Source organism: Mirounga leonina, unplaced genomic scaffold (assembly GCF_011800145.1).
Source record: "Mirounga leonina isolate KUSES-001 unplaced genomic scaffold, KU_Mleo_1.0 Mir_413, whole genome shotgun sequence".
Lineage (NCBI taxonomy): Eukaryota > Metazoa > Chordata > Mammalia > Carnivora > Phocidae > Mirounga > Mirounga leonina.
The window spans coordinates 3,511,864-3,539,649 of NW_023270734.1; the positions used below are offsets into that span (position 1 = coordinate 3,511,864).

The 27,786-nt window shown below is 36.7% G+C and overlaps 1 protein-coding gene across 3 annotated transcripts in view; it reads left to right on the plus strand.

Moving 5' to 3' along the window:
* The window catches only part of MPP7 (membrane palmitoylated protein 7), a 317,439-nt gene that overhangs the window by 237,064 nt on the left and 52,589 nt on the right, over positions 1-27,786 (plus strand). For all 3 annotated transcript variants that reach the window (XM_034987220.1, XM_034987221.1, XM_034987219.1), the window contains exon 12: positions 24,490-24,660. In XM_034987220.1, coding sequence (XP_034843111.1) covers positions 24,490-24,660 — 171 coding nt within the window. The remainder of the gene's footprint in view (positions 1-24,489; positions 24,661-27,786) is intronic.

Below are 27,786 nucleotides of genomic sequence, written 5' to 3' on the forward strand. Positions count from 1 at the left end.
TGAACTCTTAAAACTAAAGCATAAGTGAATCTTAGAAGCTTGATAGAGGGACTCATCCCCACTTCCTCCTGTTGTTTCAAAGAATAGCTTACCTAACAGAGAAATTGGCAATAGAATTCTGCGTTCCCTCCCTTTCTCCTTCATCTGATGAGAGGTTCTTACGTAATGGATTTACATTAGTAACAGAAACAGAAGAGCAGCCTAGAAGTCTGATAGGTTCTCTTTGACATGACCAACTTTTAGATTATTACATGAAAGACACAGGTTAAGTGTTTTGGAAATGAGTTAAAAGCGTATCCTATGTCTCAAGTAACATATAGGAGGAGTTTTCATGACAGCGACTTGGCAGCTTGCAATTCTTGTGTCGATATAATTTAAAGTACTCTATGATTTTTCTGCCAAAAAGCTTATTTTTTATAGTTCAGTTGCATATATAAAGCAATATGATATTACCTAACCTTATCTAAAAAGCGATATGATTTTCTTTGGTTTATTAAAATATTGTTTGTTCCCTTTCTATTGAAATTAAACTTCATAAGTTTTTTGTCTTCCTAATAATACAAACATTAGTAACTTCAATAGTATAGAACTTATTTAAATCTAGTTTTACAGTGTATTCCGCAAAGCTTCTTCTTATTCAAGTAGTGTATTTATAGGAGAATATTCCAGTATGATTTTTATTTATGGTGCTTAGTTTCTTTTTTTAGTTCTCAAAAGTATAAATACCTTAAAAGATCTCATACTGCTGACTGAATAATACTAATTTAAAATTTTTCTTTTACAAAATAGCTTTTATAGAATTTTTGTAATAAAAAAGTCCAGAAGGTATGATTTATGTTTTTAAAGATTAGAAGGTAAAAATACAAAATATTGTATTTTAGAATCTATTTTAACCAGTTGTGGCTGCTGTCATGTGGGTACAAAAGAAAATATTTAACTGGAGCCAGAGGTGGCCATTCAAACAGCATATAACCGAGTTCATTCAAAGACAGGCATTTTGTGGATTGAAGATCACAGTCTAGCAACAGTACAGTTTAAACACTGAGTAAACAAATGAATTCGCTCTGCATGGTACCAATATTTTGGGAGGCCAAACATTTGAGAATAATATATGTAACATTCCAGGTTGTTATAATACAACTTTTCAAATTGAGTAAGCTCCTTTCTCCTAGCATCTTAAACAGTATTTATTTAGTGTGTTCATATATAAAGTTAATTCAGAAATTAACAAGTAGATTGCTTATGTTTAAATTTGTATGCCTAAAACTCTGTCAAATATTTGTTAATATTGGTGGGATTTTGTGTTAACAGAAACATGGGGTTTTAAAAAATACTGAAAGTGGGTTTCTCCCCCCCCCCCAATATTTACTGATATTCTTTGGGAAATGCCAGAGTTCAGAGATTGTGTGGAGAGAGGTGCAGATGAACTAGGCTTGTAAATTGTATGTCTGACTGTTTGTGTCAGGAGATGGTTGAGGTGATGGCCTAATTGTTATTGCTCACTTTTCATCTTAGTAGACTGTGTTCTTCTTAACATAAATTGAAAATGTTCTTTCTAAAACACTATCAGGGTCTGTGCTGTTAGCTTTTCCATATGAAGGGTTTTAAGCCATACCCACTCTTGCCTTTTGTCTTGGGGACCCAATGCTGTGCAGGTAAGAAAGAGTTGATTAAGGATTAAGGGTGTGGTCTATGGTCACAGGTTATTTCAGACTTGTAGGGAAGATTGCATGTGGGCAGAGGGAGGCATAAGAAAGCAGTTTCTAGGGTGGGAAATTTAACTTTGCCCCCATAAATACGATCATACCTATTTAGACACAATTTCTCCACTTGTCAAGAGTATCTGACATTGCACGGCTGCGAGTAGCTAGCATCCGGCAGTGTAGAAAAGTTCCTCCTGTCCTGTTACGTGAAGCTCATCAAATGCTCTTCATGAGAGCTTTCCACTCCATTTTCTGAAGACATCCACAATTATTCTTTGTGACTTTGTTGTCCTCTCCTCTGTGATTTTTGTAATTTTCCCATCCTGCTCTTCAGGGCTTGAAGATGTGGAGAGTGGACTCCTGATAGGCTGGGGAGAGTCTCCCCCAGACTCTCCAGTCAGGAGAAACACACTTGGGAGGGTCAAGTGTCAGGGGAGGGGTCAAGAGGCTTGTATGCTGGGAGGTGGTGGAGAGTAGACCGGAAACTTGAAAGAAACTTCCTTCATTTGACCTCTCCACCGACGTACATTTCCTAGCGTAAAGTTAGAGTAATTAAAAAGTGATTTTGGTGTGACAGAATAGCATAGTAGTTAAAAACACAGACTCTGGAGCCAGATTGTGTGGGTCCCTGTCCCAGAATGCTTCATTTCTCTGTCCCTCTGATTCCCATCTGTAAGACGGAGATAACCATACTGGCTTCATAGAGTGGTGGGAGAATTCAGTAAGTTTATTCATTTAGTGTACACAGAACAGTGCCTTAGTTAAAAATATAGTTAAGAATCGTGCAATTATCCCAAATGTCTTCTGAGATCACCCTTTTATATGTTTTCCTCTTTGTTCAAACTTGCTAAGTGTAAGGAAGAGTGTTCTTTGCTTTTCCTACCGGCTGTCCATGAAGAATGTTGCTGGCTTGGATATATGTGCATGTGGGTTATCACGCAAAAAATACCATTCTCTTCCTACCTAAAGCATGGGGAAAATATTCTTCTGAGAACGTACACAGTGTATTCACAACCTTTTATTAGAATATGAAACATACTATACTATATGTGACATGGAGATGGTTATTTTTATTCTGGATTGACTTCGGTGTTTTAATTTTATTCTTATGTGCGTGCATGTGAGAGAGAGAGAGATGGCTTTTATCATCTGTTGTACGTGACACTGGTTCTTTAATCATGGTGCAACACTCAGTCAGTCCTATTGTTCCTTCAGAAAATATACCTTCTGTTTAATAATCCACATAATGGTTGAGTGTCTGAGATTGCAGATTGAACCATCTGAAACACTGCTTGTATTATTTCCACTAAGCCTAGTTGCTTGGCTTGGCTAATCCGTATCACATAGTTTATTGTTTGTTTTCTGATAATTTGTCTTAGATGTACATGATATTTCAGAGCTACTAAGGAATGAGTGTAAATAAATTCACAACTTGGGTGACTCACAATTCGAGTCCAAATAATAATGATTTGCTTGTCATTTTTGCGAATTATGTTCAACTAGAACCAATCCAGCTGGAGCACCCATAGGTTTTGGAAAAATAAAAAGACAGTGGTGCACACTCGCTCCTAAGTGTTTTCTTTGACTGACATTCTGTAGTTTGGAGAGAGAAGTGAGCCAAAAACTGTCCCAATCAGTCCTATTCGTTCTACAAAGTCTTGTAGAGAAAAATGTTCTACCTTGATTTGTGGTTCCATTTTGCTTCTATTAAATTGCCAGTTCTTTTTCCACCTTTAACTGAAGGTGAGTTTCCTAAGTCACACACAACTCTTAAATTTCTTTCCTATGAGTAACAATTAGTAACAATTAGTAATTTTTAGAATTATTTTTTTAAAATACCTTTTAGCAAATAATATAGCCAGAATGAAGTAAAGAGTTCTTCCTGACTCATTTCATATGTGTAATAAGTTGATAATACTGTTTACAGGGTATTGAGATATTTTAAGGGCATTTTAAGGGTTATTTCTAAGTATGTATTCTAAGTGTTAAACAGACAGATTAGTTTACAAACAGAAATGTCCTATGAAAATAATCCCCCATTGAAGGTATTATTTTGAAAAACTTGTTTTTTCCCTTATTATTTTTCCCATTTGGGCATTTAATAAACTGAATGAAGGCTTTGTGCTTTTACTGCTTTAGTATATACATTCTTTTTAGACCAAGACTACAGTGCAGTCTAAAATGTAGTTTTTCATGAATTCTGTTTATATGTTGACTAATAATTTTGAAATACTTAAAATACATTTTTTCCCCTTTGGCTTTTCTAAGATGAGGAAACAATTGAGTGTGGTAGGTGGATTTTTTTTTTCTCCCTCAGATGCATCTTCTTCTTACTTTAATTGTATTTTCTGCACATTTAATCATTTCCTTTCTCATTTTCTTTGTGCTTCTCAGAGGAAATTAAAGGTACATGTATGAAAGCTTCCCTGCCATAGTCTACTAATTTTATTTAGTACACCTGTGTGTGGATTCGATTTAATATAGCAAGTAGTTTATAGAAGATTATTGTAAATCCAAGCTTCCATTTGATGTTACAGTACCAAAAATCATGGTTGGACTCTCTTTGAGAACTGCACTATTTTTGCTTTGTATAGCAGAAATAAAGAAAGTGATCTGAAATAGTACATCATGTTTTTGTCTCTGTCGGTAGTCTCACTGTTATTCGGTTATATTGACGTCCTTATTTTAACATAAGGATGTCAGGTGAATCTTCTCAACTATCTGATATCAGCACATGCTGTGCTCTTAGTTCCGGAAGCATATTTATGTGAAGATAAGAGGCCTAAAGTAGTAAGTACCCACTACAATTAAATTTTTAAGATATGCATAACCCAGTTTTCACTTCACTCCAACAAATAATTAATAACACATCATTTATTTTAAAATGTTTTCATCCGTTCATTTCTCAAAAACCAAATAAAAATAGAAATAGTATGCCTTTATTCCTTCCCAACACAGAATTTCTTCCTATCCAAAGAAAGGATGTATCTTAATCTTAACCTTTCTGTCTAATCCAGTGAGCCAAAGTAATTGCTGTATTTTACATATTATCAAAGAGCCTGATTTACAAAAATAAATTTACTTTGGGGGATCAAGTGTTGTAATTTTCTTAGCTATGGAAAGTATAAGGAGTGTAGGCAGATCTTTTATAATTTTCTTGGAACCGCATCAAGGAACCTCTGAAGGAGGCTGAAACATGAATTGCATGATGTTTTAAAACATTACTTTAAGCTTAAATATAAAACACAATGTTTTATGTTTAAGAGTGGCATTGTGAGGGCTGTTCTATGCTGTGCTTTACATAATTGTTTTTAAGTAATTTATTTTTTGCATCTGTGGCTGGGCTTCTAACTGTTCTGCTTTATTTCTTGGCTTTTGTTCTGTATGCTTTTACACTCCATCCAGAAGATGCTGAATATGCTGGTAACCACAGTGGAACCTATATAGGTGAGCAATTGGTCATGGAAGAGGATTTCTTTCTTTCTGTTGCTTTCTCCAGAACCATTATATATTGTTTTACCTTAAATTAGCATATTTGCACTAGCATGCTCTGATGTTCGGTGGGGGGTAGCATGACCCTTTATGTTAAACAGGCTCAATGGGTTGGACATAAAGGAATTCATAGTGTGCTTTTGTGTTGTTGTTCAAGAAGCTTTCCAGATGCTACATTTTTGTAAATCATTATTTTTGGGTAGAAGTTGAAAGACGTTTGTGGCTAAGTCATTTTACTCAGTTAACAGTGTCTGGACTTTTCTCAATTATCTGGTTAGCTGTTAATTTGTCAAATCTTCTAAATAACTTCTTCCAACATAACTTTTTGGTTTTGTTTTCCGATGATTGATTATTCACGTTGCACCCCTCTACGTAACCGTTGGCTGAACAGCCCCAAATATAATTAAGTCTATGATTGATGTGCTTATCTGTATCAGAAGGAAACTTTCCCAGTGTGGCCATGCGAGGGATGTTATAAACAAAAGCCAAGATATCTAGAAGTTGTTAAAGGCCTCAGAATTCTCTTCAGCTGCCTCCCACTTCAGACCTTTCCCACCCTTGCCCTGACCAGGTCCCTACGGTACGAGTGACAGGTCATAGTGTAGAAACACAGTTCGAGAGAGAACCTCTTCACCCTCCTTATTTTTAGATTAATATTTATGGATATGATAATATCTCTTGGTTATTGAAGAAATTTGCCAGATGTGATATTTGGTATTTAATAAATATTATCTCTACTCCTGTGAGATTGGTGGGATTTTTTTCCACTTTACAGAAAGGAAACCGAGCTTCAGAAAATTGACAGGAATTATCTCCGAACCTACAGGTAGTGAATGGTGCCTCCCGGCTTCACATTCACATCTGTGCAGGTATAATGCCTATACTTTATCTTTGACAGTATGCTGCCCTTTCGTTTTGCATTCTACAAAACAAACTCCATGCAGAAATCTAGAGTATTCCAGTTTTTAGGCTAGAAAAACTGTAATTGGATGGTCAAGGAGAGGTTAAAATTTCATTAATTCTTTACTCATTTCAGAACAGTACAGTGTGCCAGATACTCTGAATATCAATTAATACCTCTCCTTATACCCTCAGAAACTTTTAATGGCTTCAAGGAGCAAGTGTTTCTTCTCCTGAGTCTGTGGTCACCCGAGTGGTTCTTCTGGTCTGTGTCAGCTTGTTGGTGGACCTTTGCACTCTGGTGGTTGGGCTGGGCTCTGGTTGGTCTGAGGGGTGGGATGCTTACCTGGGTAAAATTGTTTCTCTTTCCTATAGTTGTTCATCCACCAGTAAGCTAGCCCATAATGCATCCCAGGGTTCCAGAGAGCAACAGAAAAAACGATCTCTGGTATGTTAGTGCTGGTGAAGCCTCTGCTCACGTCACATCCACTAATGTCTTATTGGCCAAAACCAGTCTTATGGCCAAGCCAGCGTCTGTGTGCGAGGCGACTGCCCAAGAGCTTGGATTCAGGGAGATGTGAAGAGATGTACAGACTTTACTACGAGCTTCTACCTCTCTCCAAAATAGAGAGATACCTACTCTCCCTGACTTTCAGGGCATACACTCAGTCAGTAAGATGGCAAGTGTATATCCGCTGAGTGAATAACTGTGGCATAAAGCAGGATCTGATAAGAGTCACATAAAATGCTATGATTCCGGGGTTCAGGGGATGGCCTTCCAGCCTGAGGCAGTGAAGGATCCAGTCCCACAAGGAACGACATTAGAACCAGGCACCAAGGGTTAGGTGGAATTAGAGTTTAGCAGCAGGGGATGAAGGTAGAACCAGTAACATGGAGAGAGGTGACTGTTGCAGAGCACGAGGCATGTTTGAGTTTGGATGAGGTGATGGGTGTGTTCTTTTTTACTTTCTCTGTTGCGCTCTGGAACCCTGAGACCACAATATGGGCTGGCTTCCTGGAGGGTGAAAAACTACAGGAAAATGAGTTCTGGATGAAATGCCGTTGGATCTGGCAAGAACTCCACTGTTACCTGGAGTCAGTGATAACTCTGAGAAACAGCTTTACTGGAAGCCAAATTGCAAGGTGTTAAAGAGTAAGTGGACAGGGAAAGAAAGATAGCAGTTGAGTTCAAGGCCATTTTTATAGTTGGGAGTAGAAATATTTTAGTGGGAGAGGAAAATTGGATCAATTCTGTGGACAGAGTTGGTGGATCTAATGATAAAGGATTAAAATATCTTCATGAATTTTTGGGGGGGTGAGGGGGAGAGGGAGAGGAAGAGAGAGAATCTTAAGCAGGCTCCATGCCTAGCCTCAGAGCCTAACATGGGGCTCGATCTCACGACTCTGAGATTATGACCTGAGCTGAAATCAAGAATCAGATGCTTAACCAACTGAGCCATCCAGGTGCCCCAAGGATTGAAAGTCATGAAATCAGAAGTAATTGGTTGAACAAGCCCCAAAGCAGACTAGATTGGGTGGAATTGAGACTACAGGAGTGCCTTAGATTAAAGAATTTGGGATTAGCAGGTGAGATTAAACATGCAGTTACCCCATGACCTGTAATAATTTTTTGGAAAAGGCAGAGGGCTTTGTGCTTCCAGGACACCATACTGTAAAACCCAATTGCAGAGGAAAAGAGGGTACCATCTAGGTAAAATGGGAATATCATGAATCATATAATGATTCATATCCAACCTGGTGGCACACAGACAAGCTTCAGGCCATGTTTGGACAAAAGATACATATTTTTGTTAGTACCACAGAGTTGGGAAATTTTAGGTAAAAATTTCTGACTCCTTTGACAAAACAGAAGACTTGGCTAAACGAGGCCTTCGTTTCCCAATGTTAATAACTAGCTGGAGTTGAGTTACAACTGACTCTGTCAATGGCACCCAAGGTCTCTGGTTCCACACAGTTTCCACCCCTCATCATCTTGCCGGTGCTGAGGCGGGATGTGGGTAGACATTGTCCTAACAGCTGTGTTGGTGTTTGTATTATACAGGGAAGTATTTCTTGGTCTCCATGTTCTCCAACGTGGGGAAATAAAAGTGGCCAAAGAGTATTTCAGACAAATGGGACACCCTATTTCTTTGAGGACTGATTTTTGTGCAAAATATATTTGTGTAAGGCGATTGACAAGATTTTTCTACCTGTCTGGCTTCCGTAGGCTTTTGAATTTGCAAACCCTGCGTACAGATTCTAGCCATCCACTCTATTCAACTTCCGCTCTTAGAGAAGATTATCTTTCCCTGTGGCAAAGGGGAAAAACATGGTTAGTGTGTTTTAATGGATGTGCATCATGTTAAATCTTTCATTCTGGCCTAAATGTTTATCCTGACACATGTAGCAAGAGACTGCCGTAGGTTCACAGACCTCGAAGTTCATTTAGCTAGGAGTTAAGAGGGTTAAGGGAGTCTAGCAAGGTGCCTGAGAAGAGAAGCATATAACAAAAGACTTTGTTTTAAAAAATATGAAAATATAGGTTTCATAAACTAAGCATGATTCCGGTTTCTTTTTTTTAAAGAAACACTTCAAACTAATGACCACAGATTTGAAACTTTATCTTTTACAGGATAAACAAGTTTGATCATACTCTCTGGTTATTTTATATATAATTTAAATTATATGATTATTTTTATACTATTATTACTTTGTTACAGATATGTTGAACAAATTGAATGTTATGTGGAATTCTGTTTTTCCTCAAAAAGCCAAATCCTCAAAATCCTTCTAGATCTTGTGGATTTTATTATGATGATGATGATGATGTTCAGTTAGCCAACATATAGTACATCATTAGTTTTTGATGTAGTGTTCAACGACTCATTAGTTGCATATAACACCCAGTGGATTTTTATTTTTTATTGTTTCTTTTTTTTTTAAAGTTTTTATTTACATTCCAGCTAGTTAACATACAATGTAATGATAGTTTCAGGTGTACAATATGGGGATTCAACACTTGCATATATCACCCGGTGCTCATCACAGGTGCCCTCCTTAGTCCCCATCACCTATTTCACCCATCCCCCCACCGCCTCCCCTCTGATAACTATCAGTGTGTTCTCTGGAGTTAAGAGTGGATTTTTAAAAGAGGTCTCATAAGTAATATGCTAACATAAATGACAGACTTTTATGGTGGAAGTATTATTTGGTAAACACCTTAAAACATACTGTGAGTGTAATGCTATGACTTTTTCTCGGTTTTTCTCCATTTTTTTCCCCCTCAACTAATTATATCTTTGCCTTTTTTTTCTATCAAGTTCTTTATCTGTCTCTTGTTAGTTTGATGAGCTCTTTCTGTGCAATGCATATTAGCCCTCTCTCTGTTGGGCACATTTTTTCTGATCTTTTGGTTGGGTTTTACCTTTTTCTATTCCAAGATTCACAGCATGTAGATACTTCATTGCCAGATCCGTGAATTGTTTCCTTTGTCTTCTGAGTTTTCTTTCGTATTCCCCACACTAAAATTTTTAAAAAGAATTATAATTTTTAATTTTTTAAAAAAAGATTTTATTTGAGAGAGAGTGAAAGTGAGATCACAGAGGGAGAGGGAGAAGCAGGCTCCCCCATGAGCAGAAAGCCTGATGTAGGGCTCGATCCCAGGACCCTGGGATCATGAGCTGAGCCGAAGGCAGACGCTTAACCAACTGAGCACCCAGGCGCCCCTAATATTTTTTTTTAATTAAAATAACATATGCATTAGGTTAAGCCTATGAAATTGCTTCATAGTCCTGTTTTGTAGGTCAGAAAACAACAGAATGTCAGCAGTTTCCTATGGCTTTATTTAATAAATTGTTTGAAAAGTCAAACAGTATTTGCAAGTCTTGCAACCCCAAACAAGTGTACCTTTCCCTTTTCCAGTCCCACCTTTTCCCTCAAGAGACCACCACTTTAGCTCTGGTTAGCTGTTTCTTCTGGTATGTACAGAATATAACTGTCTTATAATGATATTTCTGGATTTTTTTCTAATATTTACTGAATGCCTATTATGTTCTAGACTGCTGTAGACACTAGAGTTTCAACAAAGATCAAAAGAAATACCCTTTCATAGAGCTTCCATATTGGGGGTACATTTGGGACCAACAACTAAATAAATTATAAAAGATCTTAGGTGGTAATAAGTGCTATGAAGTAAAGTAAAACAGGAATGGGTGATGGAGGAGCTGGCAAAATGGGACATCAAATTTCTATAAGGTGGTTAAGGAAGGCCTCTTTGAAGTGGTTGTGTTTGAGCAAAAACCTGAAAAGGAGTCTCGTGGGGAATGAGAATTCCAAGGAATGGGACAAGCATGTGCAAAGGCCCTAAGACAGGACCCTGATGCCTCTGAGGATCAGTAGGGAGACCAGTGTGAACAAGGGAGGAACTGATAGGACTTGAGAGTTGGCAGCGTAACAGAATGGTTGTAGAGAGGAAGGGGATGGAGGGAGTTTCTTGGCTCTTACTGTGTGTGAGATTTGAAATCATTGAAGGGTTCTGAGCAGAGCAATGACTTGACTGATGTATGTTTAAGGAGCACTTGGCTGGTCTGTTGAGAAGGGACTGTAAGGGAGCAAGGACAGAAACGAGGAGCTATGTGGAAATCCAGGCAAGAAATGATTGTGGCGTGAAAGAAAACATTCTCAGTGGAGGTAGTAATAAGACTTGAGATGCTGAATACATTTTAAAGGTGAGACTGACAAGATTTTGAGACAAGTTGGAGGATCAAGGATGAGAGCACCATTTTTGGATTTAGTAACTGCAAGGGTGGAGTCACCATTTCCAGAGATGGAAGAGACCATGGAGTAGAAGTTTGGGGTGGGGAAAGATCAGGGGATCCTGGTCGGGTTATACTGAGTTTATAGTGCTCATATACAGGTGTTAAATAGGCAACTGGGTAGACAGCTTTGAGTTCAGGCAGTTGATTTAGAAGTTGTCAGAGTTAGATCAAATTTAAAGGTACAAAGCTGGATAAGATCACTGGGGGAGTGGGTGTAGATTTGGGCAAGAAAAGAACCCAAAGTGAAGTAGAAGGAAATCCAGAGGTGTGATTCTTCTAGGAGCCAATAAAAGTTTTAGGAAGGGAAAGAGTGATCAAACAAGATGAGGAAAGAGAAGCGACCTTTGATTTAGCAGTGTGGAAGTTACCAGCAACCTTGATATACACTTGGTAGCTTGATTGGTTGAAAAGCATTTGACAAAATCCACCCTTTGGTGATAAAAACTTAACCTAAGAATAGAAGGGAATTTCCTCAGCCTGGTAAAGGGCATCTACTAAAACCCGAGAGCTAACCGTGTACTTAATAGTGGAAGACTGAGAACTTTCTCCTTAAGATCAGAAACTAACAAGGATGTGCATTCTTGTCACTTAATTTACCGTAGTACTAGAGGTGCAAGCCAGAGCAATGGGGCGAGGGAAAGAAATAGAAGTCTCCAGATTGGAAAGACAGTAGTGAAACCATCTCTATTTGAAGATTACTTTATCTTGTATATAGAAGATCCTTTTTCTGCATCATTTGAAATGATCATGTGGCTTTTTTCCTCATTCTACTAATGTGGCATATAACATTGATTGATTTTTATATGTTGACCCAACCTTGTATTCCTAAGACAAATCCCACTTGCTCATGGTGTACAATCCTTTATATCCTTTATATGTGTTGCTAAATTTGGGTTGCTAGTATTCTGAGGAATAGGGATATTGGTCTTTAGATTTTCTTTTTCTAGTGATATCTTTGCCTGATTTCGGTATCAGACTAATACTGGCCTCACATGATAGGGGGGAAGTGTTCCCTACTCTTTTTTGAAAGCGTTTGTAAACTTTGTTTGATTGTGTTAATTGTTCTCTAAACTTTTGCTAGAATTCACCAGTGAAGCCATCTCATCCTAAGCTTTTCTTTGTGGAAAGTTTTTTGACTACTAACTCAATCTCTTTACTTATTAAAGGTTTGTTCAGATTTTCAGTTTTAGTAGTAAATCTCTAGTAATTTGTCTATTTCATTTAGATTATCCAATTTGCTGGCATCCAGCTGTTCATATAGTCTCTTATAATCTTTTTATTTCTTCTTGGTAACAGTGTCCCCTCTTTCATTCTTAAATTTAATAATTGGGGTCTTCTCTTTTTTTTATTGGTCCGTGTATGTTAAAGGTTTGTCAGTTTTGTTGATCCTTTCAAAGAATAAAAAATTGGTTTTTATTCATTTTCTCTCTTCTAAAAGATATTAAAATGTTACAGTTTATTTCTACACTAAGTAGGAAATGCTAGTTTATTCTAAGATTTTAACATTTCCCTTCTAATCCTCTGTATAACTCAGGCAGCTATGTACTCACACATACACACACACACAACACAGAGAGTGCAAGGAGTTGGTTCACATGATTGTGGAGCCTTGGTAAGTCAAACTCTGCAGGAGAGGCCAGCAGGCTGGAGACCCAGGGATGAGTTGTAGTTTGAGTTCAGAGGCCATCTGCTGGCAGAATCCCTTCTTTTTCAGGGGATATTAATTTTTTTTCCCCCAACGGATTAGATGAGGCCCACCCACATTCTAGAGGGTAATCTGCTTTATTCAAAGTTCACTGATGTAAAGGTTAATCTCATCCAAAAAACACCTTTACAGAAACATCTAGAGTAATGTTTGACCAAATATCTGAGCACTATGGCCCAGTCAAGCTGACACATAAAATTAACAGTCACATTCTCCTACTCTAAGTATGTCTGTGGTCAATTACTGCATTGAAGAAATATTTACTCTTGGGAATTTGATAATGTCTTTCACATCAATTGCTTCTCTTACAAAAAGAAGTCATTTAAACAGTACAAGTCAACAAAAATGGTTTTGTAACATTTTAGTCACTTAACTGCGTATCATGCAAATACCCATAGTGTCCTGGGATACATCAAATTCCAATAGATACCACTATTTTTACAGATACATTGTAGTGCCACTGATTTTAAAGAATATCCACATACACAGGATAGGTCTATATCTATCCTCGGCACATGACACCCTATCCAGTTCTAGGAAAGCTCTGGAAAATAGGGAGTTTCCAGAAATTTAGCCTTCTCATGAGGGCTTTCCCAAGGACTGTTACGAAGAATTTCTGAGACTCTGGCTTATTTTAGAACCTTACTCTTGCCCCTCATGCACCTTCACATTCTGTATCTCCTGAGCCCACAAAAGGAGAGGAAAAGGGGAAGTGATCTACCCTGCAGGCACAGTACCCTTGAACCAGGAAAAAAAAAAAAAATGGGGCTGCCAAGGGTCTACTAGTAGATTGACAACTGCTATTGATCTACATCAGACCAGTAGCTCAGTGAATACATTTGATGATTTTCACTTTCTTTGATGTGCATAAAATCAAGCACGAAACAGCATATATAAGTAGCCCTTAACCTCATGACCATTAGATTTTTGAGAACCCATGTCAAAATGATCTAATTTGACTCTTTCAAAAGAAGTAACATTATAATATTCCAAGAATTTTTTTTAGAAGAAAACAAGACTCTTTTTTTTTTTTAAAGACTATTACTGATATGAATGTACACTGGTATGATTCTTACTGATGTGTAGCATGCTGCATTTCTCAGGGGTCTGTTCATCAATAAAAGAGATTGGGTTGTTATTATTGGAAGGAAGGAAAAAGCTCACCAAGTGGGCAGTGTAAGTTGTGTTAATTACATACAATTTTATGACAATAATATGAAGATAAATTGATAGTATGCTGTAAATACGAGGTGTAAAAACTGGACCTTTTAAATTTGAATCCCTGTAAGTCAAGGGCTGCCTATCTATATAAAGATTGTCAAACCATTTATATTTATATAAATATATAAATTAGTGGGAATGATTCATTTCCTCTTAGGAGCTCTTGAAAATTTCATTTAGCTTTGGTGGATGGTGTGCGAGTTCGTGGCGTGTGTGTGCACGCGTGCACGTTGGCTTCCATACGGCACTTGTTTCTCAGTAGGAGGATAGCTAGCTTTGGAGATTCAATCCTTTTTCCTCAGGCAGTACAAAATAGTTTATATGAAGAATTAGTTTTCTTTTTTACATTGGTAAGAATTACAGAATGTTTTTCCTCTGGTTAATTCATTATCGCAATCTTGTTATAACCAGTTAACAAAGCCCTGCTTATCAGGCATCTGTCTTCAAACATAACGTCTTGCAAATGGTTTCCCGAAAACTCACCAATTTCTCCACTTCTGCCCTTCTTGGAGTACTTCATGCATTCTTTTAAAACAAGATCAGTTTGGGGACTTCTGTAAGTTAAGACTTTGCTTTCTATTTAACTGAAGTGTTTACCATAAAGTTCAGTATAAACAAAACTACATTAATATGCTGTTCTTTCAAATGTTATTATTTACCTATCTCCACTTCTGTGGGTTTTTTTCCTAATCTTTTTTCTTCTTTCTGTGTGTAAGCACCATTGATTTTCAACAAGTTACACTATTTTATAAATCTAGTAAAAATTCCCATTTGCTCTATTATTGAGCCATTTTATTAAAGAATGTTTTGTAGGTAAGTACAGATATGTCAAAATATACTGCCTTAATATTCTTCCAAAAAGTAAAATTTATACAAAGAGAACATTTAGAAGCATTCTTTTAAAAATGGTACAGGTTCTTTCTTGAACAAGAACTCTGCATAATCTCAACATGTCTGGAATACTACTTGGAAATATTTTCTCTGACAGAAAGAAACCATTCCTGCTTGGAGAATTTTTGGTTGCATAGACTCAACTTAAGAAAATATATTAAAATTTTAAAATCAATTTTCCCCTCTTTTTAGAACTATATTTTTATATTTAATTTTATGTGTGCATACTGTACTTTCTCATAATTTTGAAAGTGTAAGTAAAAACTAATTTCTTTATTAGCTGACTGGCAGAAAATTAAGTTCTCATATGGTTTCTCCTTTTTTATGGTAATCCTGCGCTGTGCTTTAAAAAGAAATTGTCAGTGGTATCCGGAAAACTTTTTAAGACCTAAGTAGTTTTTTTCTCGGAAATTGCAAATTGATATATTAGCTTCCATGATTTCACTAGGCACTTCGAGTTTCTATTTTTATTTTTAGCTTGAGATGAGCTGAATGATTAAAGGGTATTTATGGCATTTGAACATTTCTTTAAGTTTTTTTGAGAGCAACTGGAAACCTGTAACATTCCAGAGATTAATTTTACATTTGTTTGTTCAAAAGCTTGTTCCACTTTATACACAAAATTAGCATATGTAAAGTTGGTTAATGTAATCTGCGGTAATGTTCCTATGTCTGTGATGATTTTTTTCCCCCTGACAGTGTTTTAGAAGATGAATACAAGAAGCTGACTAACCCAGCTTCTTCAGATCTCCGTTACTTTTAGAGTTTTATATTGGCGTTTCTTTTCAGTTTAAACGTCCTCCCAAGATTTTTGTCTGCTTGTTTGGTCTTAATTATCCTCAATTGTCTTTGGGACAGTTTTATGATTGGTGTCCTATGGAAGCATCATTTCAATAATAATTTTGTCTTAGGACCATGTTTACATAGTTTTTACATGTCAGTTATGACATATCATTACAGCAACATTGGCATTACATTAAAAATGTTTATTTTAATGGAAATTTTCAATGTTTTGTTGGCAGGAGCCTAACACTGTATAATAATTTCCAGCTGCTTAGTTTTTATTAATGTCCACATAAGTTTTTTAATCTTCTTAAAAAGTTCATTTACGTTTAAAATATTTTCTTCCTTGTAATAAGGTAGCTGTTGAACTATTAAATATGAGCTTTGTCAAATTAATCCAGCGTTTTAAGATGCAAAAGATGATTTTCACACAACGTTTGGTAGTTCTCCTAAGTTAAAGAAAAAAGAAAGAGAATCCACATTTTCATGTATTTGAGAGAAAAAAGAATTGAAATGTTTATTTTTATCTCCTTTTAAGAAAGTAAACAGATTTCTTGATTGTGTTGGTATCAAATAAATGTATTTCTCTAAAAATTTTGGAACTTTAGAGAGGATCCTTCCATAAAACTCTTAACTTTTGAGGTGGCTACGATGAATATTGCTATTTTATGATTCAAACAATTTCACCGAGATGCTTCTTTTCCCATTCTACAAACATCTATAAAACTTAAACCTTAAAAGCTCCTTATTATTAAAAACATTGAGAATATATAATATCTGATGTTTTTAGACCAAATTGGTTACATAAAAGAAATGTAACCAAAGATTGAAACTGTCCCACTTGAAAATTGTGGGTAGTAACAATAGTCGTATTTATTTTCTTTGAATTAACAGAAAGGCAGATGTCACTTCACTTGCTCACATGTGTGATTTCTGGGGCTGTGTTAGTATTGGTGATGACTCTGTTGGAGGGCCTTTCATGTTCATGGACATGTTTGGTCATAAAATGATCAGGTGTTTTTTATAAAATGCCATCTTAAATGTCTTAAAGTTTTATGAAAAAGTAAGACTCTTAAATGATAAGTATTTACATTGTAAATTCACACTAAAGTTATTTATGGGAGCCAATGAATATAATAACATGATTTTTAAAAAAAGATTTTAATATTTTAATTTATTGGCTATTTCTCACTCTTATGAATATAAAAATGTAGTCTTTTACCATAATTATTTCAAAATATAGAAGACTAGACCCTGCCTCTGAGACATAGTCACATGTATTTTGTATTATGTGTTAATATGACAGCTGTCTGTAGTGGATTTCATTTGTTTGGTTCATATATTATGAACTCTGTTTTGTGGGCTTTTTTTGCTGCAAATTTTAAAATTATGTAACATTACGGAAAGTTTGACAAATAGAATAACAATTGCCCACATCCCTCTCTCCGTAACACAACCATTGTCTGTTTTCATGCATTTTCTTCCACAATTTTGTATCCATACCAACTTCTCTATTAGTAAAAAAGTAAAACTAGTATGACTATTGTATTCTGTCCAGTTTTTTTCAATAATCAAATGTATTTTATGGTGCTGTGTAGTTTTAGAATTATAAATTTAATAGCTTCAATCTCATTTCTTTGAAAAAGTATTGCATCATTCCCATACTTACGTATATTTTGGATACTGCAGGTTTTGTTTTTGTTTTTGCTGTTAAAAATATCACTAACATTTGAAATTATAGCATAGATAGGTTTAATACTTACCTACAGTGTGAAGCTTATTTTAATAACAACTGACTCTTAATTTACATGTTTAGGCATTAAACTTTATACTCTTTGGATGAATGGTGTTGTATAAATAAAATGTAGTCAGGTAGCTTTGTAAATGACCAAGTCACAACTTCCTGAGTTTAATTTTTTTTATTAAGTAAAAAAAAGTGAAATAGAAATAGATAGGTCAGTGTCAAATTAGAGAACTTGCTAAAAATCTTAGTTTCTAGTCGTGAGGCTGTGTTGTAAAACCCCTTAAATTATAAGTATTTGGGAATATTTCTGTGTCCCCTAGTAGATTGGGAGCTTTTGGAGGACAGAGACACCATTGTATATATTTTTATATTTTACACATCATCTTGAATACAGAGGAGTATCAAAATGTATTTAATTATATCTGAAAAAAATGTCTCCAACAGAAAAGAGCTTATAATTGTTAAAGTCTAAAATGAACTGCTGGTCCTTCATTTTTTCCCGTTTACTTATTGTGTAAAGTAACAGGCTCATCACTTTTTCTATTATACATCTATATATTTGGAGTAACATTTCAAACTTGCTTCTCTCTTTCGTCATGTAGTATTTCAACCACAGCCTTGGTAATCTTGTTTTTTGTTTTGTTTTGTTTTGTTTCAGATTTTTATTTAAATTCCAGTTAACATATAGTGCAATATTAGTTTCAGGTGTAGAATTTAGTGATTCATCACTTATATATAACACCTGGTGCTCATCACAAGTGCCCTCCTTAATACCCACCCCCCACCCACCTACCCTCCATTAACACTCATTTTTTTCTCTATCTCTCAGTTTTTTTTGTTCTCCCTCTCCCCCCCCCCCCCCCCCGCCACCGCCGTGTTCATCTGTTTCCTTTCTTAAATTCCACATATGAGTGAAATCATACGGTATTTGTCTTTCTCTGACTGACTGATTTAACTAAAAGAAGAGCCACTTAAACCCATGTAGTATTCTGCCTACCTCAGTGGGCTGCTGTGCGAAGTAAATGAATTAATCCACATAAAGGCTTCAAGGGGTGTCTGTTATCTAGTAAGTTCTCAATCTATATCAGCTACCACCATCATGACTTCTATTGTTTTGGTATTGATATCATCAATAAGAATTCTCTAAACTCAGACCAAGAATCACCTTTTTGGGTTTTTCTTTTCTTTTTTCTTTTTCTTTCTTTCTTTTTTTTTTTTTTGGTCATGACATAATAATAAGCCATCTGGTACTTTAGTACAAAGTATGTATCAACATAAAGGAGTGAAAGAATTGTTCAGTAAGTATTTTGGGGACCATTGGTTAATTACTTAGAAAAATATAAAGTTACAGCCTCACCTCACAAGCTTGATCTCATGATTACAGCTGAGTAATTCCAGATGGGATAAAAAAAACTAAGTGTAAAGCCATGCAACCCATTTTTTTTTAACTTAAGAAAATATAGGTGAGTATTTATCAGACCCAAGGATAGGAAAGTCCTAAAAACAGTGGAAGAAATCAGAAAAGAAACTCACAGACTCAACTACATAAACATTTTAAATTTCTTCAAAATGGAAAATTTAAAATCTTAAGTGTTTGCAGTAAGTTAGGGTCAAAGGCCGTGACTTAAAAGATACATGTATGTGTATATATTTATGAAGACCCTAATGAGAAAGTGGTCAAAATAATTAACCAACAATTTACAAAGGAAATAAGAAATGCAAATGGGTGTGAAACTTGAAAAAAAGTCAACTCCTGTAACAGTGAAGATGAAATAACATATAATTTGTTCACTTGTCAAATCACTGAAGATTTCAAAGCAATTAGAAGTCTCTTTATGAGAGGCTGGTGTGATACATGGGTAATTGCACTTCCTGCTGGTGGAAATGTACACTGGCATTCACTGATCTGAGAAGCATTTGGACAAGATCTATCTAGCTTCTGACAATGTATCCTAATGAAATAATCCATGAGATGGAATAAAGGGAATGTTGAGGATGTTTATTGCAATCTTCTTGAAATAAGGAGCACAAACTAAGCAACTTAAGTGTTTCCCTCTATAGTAAAAAATACTTCAAACAAAGCTTTGCAATTATATGCTAAGTTAATAAGTGATCACAAATGATTTCTACTGGAAAATATGAGATAAGAAGTGTCTCCTTGCGATCAGGTCATGCAGCTGCAGTCTTACTGTAGAGTCACTTTCCTGTTGTAGTAAAGTAAACGTGTCGTTCCTTTAAAACACACAAATCTCTAACAGCTGTGGGTAAGCTCACTGGAAAAACCCTGTCCATAAAAATGTTGAGCCAATTATAAATTACAAAAATGTGAAATATAAGGAAAAATATATTTTGTGTAAAACTGTCCCTTACTCCAAATTCCTCGTTACCGTTCCTTTTCCCTTCTTTTAAAGCCAGCTCTTGGTAAGACGTGTACATTGAAAATGAATGGGGATTCAGTAGGTTCTGGGTTATTTATTCACATTTACCTGAACGAACCCTTTGCTTACGCTCAGTGTAAGTATACAGTTTTAAATCTTCCTTTTAATAAGAGAACCACATAAAAGCTGAAGGGAAGAAATCGCCTCTTGCAGACACAGTTAAGTCTCCTTTAAGCTTAGACTTACTAAGGTGTGTGCTGACACATAGCTCATTATGTGACCCAGGTTTGAAAATCAGAGCCTTGAACGGCATGCCAAATGAGCTATCATCCCGGACTTCCCGTGGAGGACAGATTCTAGGAAGACAGCCTGTTTTGTTGTTTTGGTTTGAGAAACCATCACAAGCAAGTACTCTGAATTTTGTGCCTTTTGTCATATCCTCTGTTCTGGCTTTATTGGTTCCTCTGGGTTGAGGATTTTTTTTTTTTTTTTATCCTGTGTACTTATGTGTATGGAGTGCTATAAATATGGAAAGTAAACAGGATCTGTGGATCAGGAGAGTATATGGTCATGATAAGTAAGAAGACAAAAGGAAGGAGGCTCTTTAAATTTAAATATGGTACCAGAAATAACATATATCCTTAGAGTATCTGGGGAGAAAAAATAGTGAAAGGATAGTGCATACTAAATTTTTCTGTTATGATTCATTAAAATGCTTTACTACTTTAATAGGTAGTTTTAATATTTAACATTTAAATCTGGCTGTAATTTTAATATTCTTTATATTTAAATATTGTTCTTTTATAACAGCCATTTAAACACTTATGAATAAGCCCCTTATTTTTCCCTTTCTTGTGAGACTGTATGCTGGGGGAATACAAGGAGGTATATATTCCTGCCTTCCAGGTACTTTCAGTTAGTTGGAGACATAATCAAGTACTAATCTATAGCTAATTATAGGTATTTACCATATGCCAGGTACTGGGCCAGATGCTTTATGTGAATTGTTTGTTTAATCCTTAACAACCGCGTAAGGTAGATACTCTTATCCTCATTTTAAAGTTGAGAAATGAGCCTTAGAGAAGTTTATAAAAAGTTGGCGAAATCATACAGCTGGTGTCAGAATCTAGATGCTAACCCAGACCTGGCCACCTCTGGTCCTCAAAATTTTTTTAAAGATTTTATTTATTTTAGAGAGCAAGCACGTGAGGGGGAGCAGGAGCAGAGGGAGGGGGAAAGAATCTGAAGGAGACTCGACGCTGAACACAGAGCCTGATGCAGGGCCGGATCCCGCGACCCTCAGATCAGACCTGAATCAAAACCCAGAGCTGGATGCTTAACTGACTGAGCCACCCAGGCGCCTCTGATCCTCGATTTTTTTTTTTAAGATTTTATTTATTTACTTATTTATTTGAGAGAGAGAGAAACAGCATGAGAGGGGAGAGGGTCAGAGGGAGAAGCAGGCTCCCCGCTGAGCAGGGAGCCTGATGCAGGGCTCCATCCCAGGATTCCGGGACCATGACCTGAGCCGAAGGCAGTCGCTTAACGAACTGAGCCACCCAGGCACCCTGGTCCTCAATTTTTAACACTCAGTATTGCTGCTCTAATCGACGTGGTGTGGTGATCAGCCATTTTTCCTTAGTTTTGTAAGTGAGCATATTGGGTCAGGACACTTAAGCTTCACAGCCTGTGGGAATTCTAGTTGCTCAGTCATTGCCACCTGGAATAGTGACGTGAATGAGATCAGGACCGTGTCACGGTGCATGGGCAGGTGTGTGACATCTGTGCCATCCGTGTGGCCGGGAGCAAGGATGTCGCGGGCCAGGAGGGTCTGCAGAGTTCCTTCCAGGTCTGTGCCTTTGTGTATGCCATGTTTTGTCGTTAGGCCTGCCTCTTAGAATTTTCTCTTGTGAAAATACCAAATGTGCCCTGCTTTCTTTGTTGAAATTTACAGTAAGATAATGAAAGAGAGGTGAAGTAGGGTTTTGTTCTGGCCTTTTTAAATTACTTGAATTTATAAAACTTTTATCAAGCACCTATTCTGTACCAAGCACTGGACAACAAATATCACCAAACCATCCTATGGGCCATGGTCCCCATCTTTGATGTCCAGACAACCTCACATCAGACATCTGATTACCTTCACTCTTTTCCCCACTATCTCTTCGTTTTTAATGAAAGCAAAAACTTAAGTTAATTGTAAAACAAAAACGCAATTAGGTACACTTGCACTGAAATTCAGGATTTAGCTGGGATTCGTGGCTCAGAAATTTTTCAGGTTTTTACTTTTGGACTTCATTTGCTTTGGATGAAATATTTCTATCCTGGTTAGATTCATTCCTGGGCCATAAGTTTGTAGTGACTTGAGGAAAACCCTCCCTCCATGAAAAGAATAACCGTGAGGAAATTTCCAGTTCTACCTGCTTATCCTATAATTGCCTTCCATGAGACAAGAACCGTGGGAACCTGAAATTTGAACACTCTGAAATACCAGCATCGGAGAGTTAGAATAGCTAATGTGTAATTTTTGTGCCAAACCGGAAGCCATCTTATGATGGATTCCGGAGTAGGCCAGCCGTTACAGGTGACAGAGATGGGGTGGGGTTGGGATGGCATCACTGATGCAGATTGGTAAGAGAGTTGTCTGAGAAGCACGCGTTCAAGCACTAGGAGTGGTTGTAAGGATCCCCCCACTTCTGGGTTGGCGTTGCGAGGACTCCCATGTAGGGGAACCCTTTTCTGGCATTCTCGTGAGTCTTTCCCAATATCCCAAAAAAACACAAGAGAAATAATAATAAACAGCTTCCCTCTGACCCTTTATATAGAAATTTGAACTCTGCCTGCCTGAGTGGTTTTAGAATTGACACTTCTTCATCCTAGGGCCAGGCGGGCACAGTCCCCATTTGCTTCCTCTGAATCTCGTCCTTCTTGGAGAGATATCAGTGTTTTATTCCTTGGCCTGTTTTCCTTTTCCTTTTTGCCTTCTGCCTTCAATACGAGAGCTTTAGAGTGATGAACTCTCGTCTCAAATCCTTTGTAAATCTTTTCCCTCAAATAATCTGCGTACCTGCTCAAAATCAGAATGACTCGTGGTGGGCCACAAAATTCTATTATCAGATGAACCTTGTATCACCCTCTTCTTAGTATCTTGGCTGATTTTTATTAAACTGTGAATCCATAAGGTGAGTGCTATAACTCCATGGTTACTGATAATTGTTTTTAATATTGGCCTTTATTTTGAATCCTGTTAATTTCTTAAATGCAGTAGTAGTATTTTTTTTTTCATTTTGGCCCCTAAAATTCACACAGATCAGTTTTAATATTCTTGCATTTTTTTGACTTTTTAAAATTATTTTATTATGTTATGATAATCATCATACATTACATCATTAGTTTTTGGTGTAGTGTTCCATGATTCATTGTTTGCGTATAACACCCAGTGCTCCATGCAGTACGTGCCCTCTTTAATACCCATCACCAGGCTAACCCATCCCCCCACCCCACTCCCCTCTAGAACCCTGTTTGTTTCTCAGAGTCCATAGTCTCTCATGGTTTCGTCTCCCCCTCCGATTTCCCCCTCTTCATTTTTCCCTTCCTGCTTTTTTTTTTTTAACATATGTGTTATTTGTTTCAGAGGTACATTCTTGCATTTTTTTTATAAAATACCTCTATTTAAAATTTTTTTTACCACTTATCACAGTTGATCTACATTCTTTTCCAAAAGAAAAAAAAAATTCTTTTCCGAGAGAATATATTCTTATATACTTAAAATGCTTTGTACCATGGAGCTGATATGAATATATATTATGTTTCAATAACCAGAACAGTTTTCCTTAAAGTCTGGATTTTGAGGGTTGGTTAGGTCGAAAATTGATTGCACATCTTACCAAATTCATACTGTGTGTATATATGGATGAAATCATACTGTGTGTGATAAACATCACTAGAAAGGAAATAAATCCCAAACAGTGCAACAACATGAAGAGCAAGCCGAATGAAATGGGGGTTGACGGGAAAAAAGAACCTTTGCCTCAGCTTTTTAAGCCCATGTGTTAAATGACAGCTGTGAGCTTTAAGCATTTAAATTTATTGAAGTACTTGTACAGTTATTTTAGGAAGAGATCATATGATGTGTTGATAAGAGTATACACGTGAGACTATGAATCTTATTTCCAAAATTCAGTAGGCTTCAAAGTGTAAAGCCATGGACTTTTCCATAGGAGAACAAGAACCTGGACTTGATCATTTATGCCCCCCACCCCCAACCCACACTGGAGTCTCATAAAAGCCAAAGAACTTGCTCTTCTGTTGGCCTGATCCATGTTTGGCATGTTTGAAACTGAGCTCTCCCTAATTTAGTTTCCTTTTTGTTTAAGAATAGATGCTTGTCTGTGCCACAGGTATGTTGTTAGGTTGTGCTTACAATACAATATAAAATATTCTAGTATTTATGAATGAGAGAATTCAGCATTTATATTTTAAATGTTTCTACAGTGCTTTTAACTTTTTATCAACTGTGTTCAGTCAGTCCATGATAAACTATGATTTCCAACTTATTTTGCTTTATTATGCGGTTATTTTACTCTTTGAATTCAGAGAATAATTCTTTATGGTTTGGAACCAAATAAAATATATATTAATATAACTATAAAAATAAATGTTCAAGGATTCTCTTGTAAATGGTTGTTTTAATGAAATTGTGTAGTATCTAGGTGTTTTACTAAATGTACTGTGACAATATTTGGGTTCGTAAAATCCAATCCAACTTTGAAGGTTTTTTACTTGTTCATTTTTGGGGGTTTCTTTCTTTAGTTCTTATTACTAAATATATATATATATATATGTTTTTTTGCAGCTGGGTTTAGGAGAAGTTTCCGTCTTAGTAGAAAAGATAAGAAAACAAATAAGTCCATGTATGAATGCAAGAAGAGTGACCAGTACGACACAGCTGATGTACCCACATATGAGGAAGTGACACCGTATCGGCGGCAAATGAACGAAAAATACAGACTTGTCGTTCTGGTTGGTAAGTGTGCCTTTTGTGTTAATTCTGACGAAACAAGTGAGGTAGGAAGTATTTAACTTCAAAGAGCATGGTGCTTGATGATTTCAAGCCAAAGAAAATCTCATTTTTGAATACCTTTTGTGTGGTCTCTACAATGACATTTTCAGTCTTTTGTATCCATATGACATTCATGAGACTTAAGAGATATGTGGAGAATGGTATTGACGTTTGAGTGGGATCTCTGAGAGGGGGATAGCAAACACATCACAATGTATTAAGTAAATTGGGGTAACTAAATAATAGAAACAAATACTTTTTTAATATAACACAAGTTTCTTTTAAATCATTTCGAGGCAGTAGCTATGGTAGAAGCTTCTTAGAGCATTTAGGTCTTAAGTGAAATAAAATATTTCAGCAGAGTTCTAGGATATTTACAGCTGGAGAGTCAGTTAATGAAACTGCTTAAAGTAGTTAATATATGTGGTGATTTCCACAGACAATGGCTGGTTTGACTCATATTCACGTTCTAGCATTTGTCTTGTCCAGCCTTCACAGACATGTGCAATCACGACCTCCATCCACCTCATCCTCGTTCACATTTCTTTTTAAAGATTTTTATTTATTTAAGAGAGAGCATGAGCAGGGGCAGAGGCAGAGGGAGAGGGAGAAGCAGACTCCCCGCTGAGCAGGGAGCCCAATGCAGGACTCAATCCTAGGACCCAGGGAACATTACTTGAGTGGAAGGCAGACACTTAACCCACTGAGCGACCCAGGTGCCCTCGTTTACATTTCTTTAAAAATTTGGTGACAGGTAATTAAGGTCCAAGGATCAAAACCAATGATTTGGGAGGAAGAAAGAGGAATAAAGGAGCTTGTCTCTTCTTGATTATTCCTTTATAAACTGAAGATGACCATTATGGGGATGAGAATAAGTGGAAAAGCTAAAGAACCACCCTTTCTATTGACATGGCGTCCTTTGAAAGGTTACAGCACATGGATGGTGGCGATGTGTGGGAAATGATGCAGTTTCTCACACCCTATGACACTGGAAGTGGCCCCTAGCACCATCAGATGTTCACATTGTTGGCATTATTTAGAAAAACATATACTTCAGAGTTTCCCTTACTAACAGTGTCTCCTTCTTCTAATCTGTGTGTATGAAAGCCTCCCCAAACCCGACCTGGAGGAATATTCTCCGTCGATTTCTATGTTTACTGTAGAGCCTGCAATGACCCGGCTTCCAGTCCCCATAGAATTGGGCTAATGAGAGTATAGCATTCCCCGTTCTAAATCCTTTTGTGCCTCATGGGGGCTACTTGGACCTCCTGTTCCTGTTCTACCCCATTGTCCCTCCCAGCACCCATCTTAGCATCATCTCTTCCATCCCCTTGCATCTTCTGCTCTTCAGCGAAGGTCTGCTTCTCACCCGAAGAGAGAGACTCCCCTTGTGATAAAAAGGCAAAGATAGCATGATTTCCCGGTTCCCCTTAAATCTAGATGACTCTCTGTAGCCAAGAAGTTACTATTATGACTGTTCTACTTTTGGTTTCCCTGAGGGGATCTAATTGAAAGAGGAAAGTAGAATAGAATAAACTTTGCTCTTTTTTTTCTTTCCTGTAGACGCTAACCTCGGGGGTGAGGAAGAGAAGATAGATGAAGATAACTGAGTAGTAATGCAGGGAAGAATAAAAGGAAATCATAGTCACAGTTATGAAAAAGAAATATTCACTCTCTAGAATCTTCCAAAGGAAAAGGGGATAGGGGAATGCTGATCTCATACAGGTTAGAAATAGCCATGCAGTTCTGTTAAATGGTACTATATACAGATGTCATCATCCCTCCCTATAGTTCTTTAAGGAAATTCCTAGTATCTTTTTTGTGGATGCCTTGAATTTTTTTATGTAGCTAATCTTGTTATCTGTGACCAGAGATAATTTTTATTTCTTTTTTTGTAGGCGTTTTATTTTATATTCATATTGTATTCTCTCCTCACTGTAGGCTCTCCAGTATGATGATAAATAAATGGGAGTGGTGAGAACATCTTTGCTTTGTTCTCAGTCTTAGGGAGAAAGTATTCAGTCTTTCACCGCGAAGTATGATATTAGCTGTAGGTTTTTTTGTAGGTGCCCTTTATCAGGTTAAGAAAATACCCTTCTATTATTAGTTTGCTGAGAGTATTTGTCATGAATTGATGTTGAATTTTGTCAAGTGAATTTTTTTCTGCATCTATTGAGATGATTATATGGTTTTTCTTATTTGATCTGTTGAAATAGTGAATTGCATTGATTGACTTTTTTTTAAAGATTGTATTTATTTGAGATAGAACGAAAGAGAGAGAGTACAAGGTGGGGAGGCAGAGGGAGAAGGAGAAGCAGGCTCCCCACTGAGCAGGGAGCCTGATGGGGGCTTGATCCCAGGACCCCAGGATCATGACCTGAGCTGTAGGCAGACGCTTAACTGACTGAACCATCCAGGCACCCCTGCATCAATTGATTTTTGTGTGTTCAATGAGCTTTGCATAATGTATTAGCCTTTTGCACAGTACTAGATTCAATTTGCTGGTCTGTAGTTTTCTTATAATGTTTTTTGTTTGTTTTTGTATCAAGGTAATGCCATATTCATAAATGTGTTGGGGAGTGTTTTCTCCTCTTCACTTTTCTGGGAGAGCTTGTGTAGAATTAGTATTATTTTCCTTTAAAATGTTTCATAGAATTACACAGCAAAACCATGCTGTGGCATCTTTTTTGGGAGGTTTTTAACTACATACTTAATTTCTTTAAAACAAACTGAAGAAGAGAGGAGGAAGGGGGAGAGGGAGAGAACATGTGAGAGAGTGCATCTTTGTACCTTTATACACACACACACATACACAGACAAGACTATTCAACAAGCTTTGGCAGTTTGTGTCTTTGAATTTGTCCATTTCACCTAAGTTGCCAATTGTATAAGCATAAAGTTGTTCATAATATTCCCTTATTATCATTTAACTCTCTGTAAGGTCTGTAGTAATGTCTCCACTTTCATTCTTGTTATTGGTAATTTGTGTCTTCACTCTTAAATCAGGTACGTACGTATTGCTGCATAACAAGTTCGTAGAGTTAATTCTTGTGTGAATTATGTAAGAGTCAAAGTTTAAATCTTCATAAT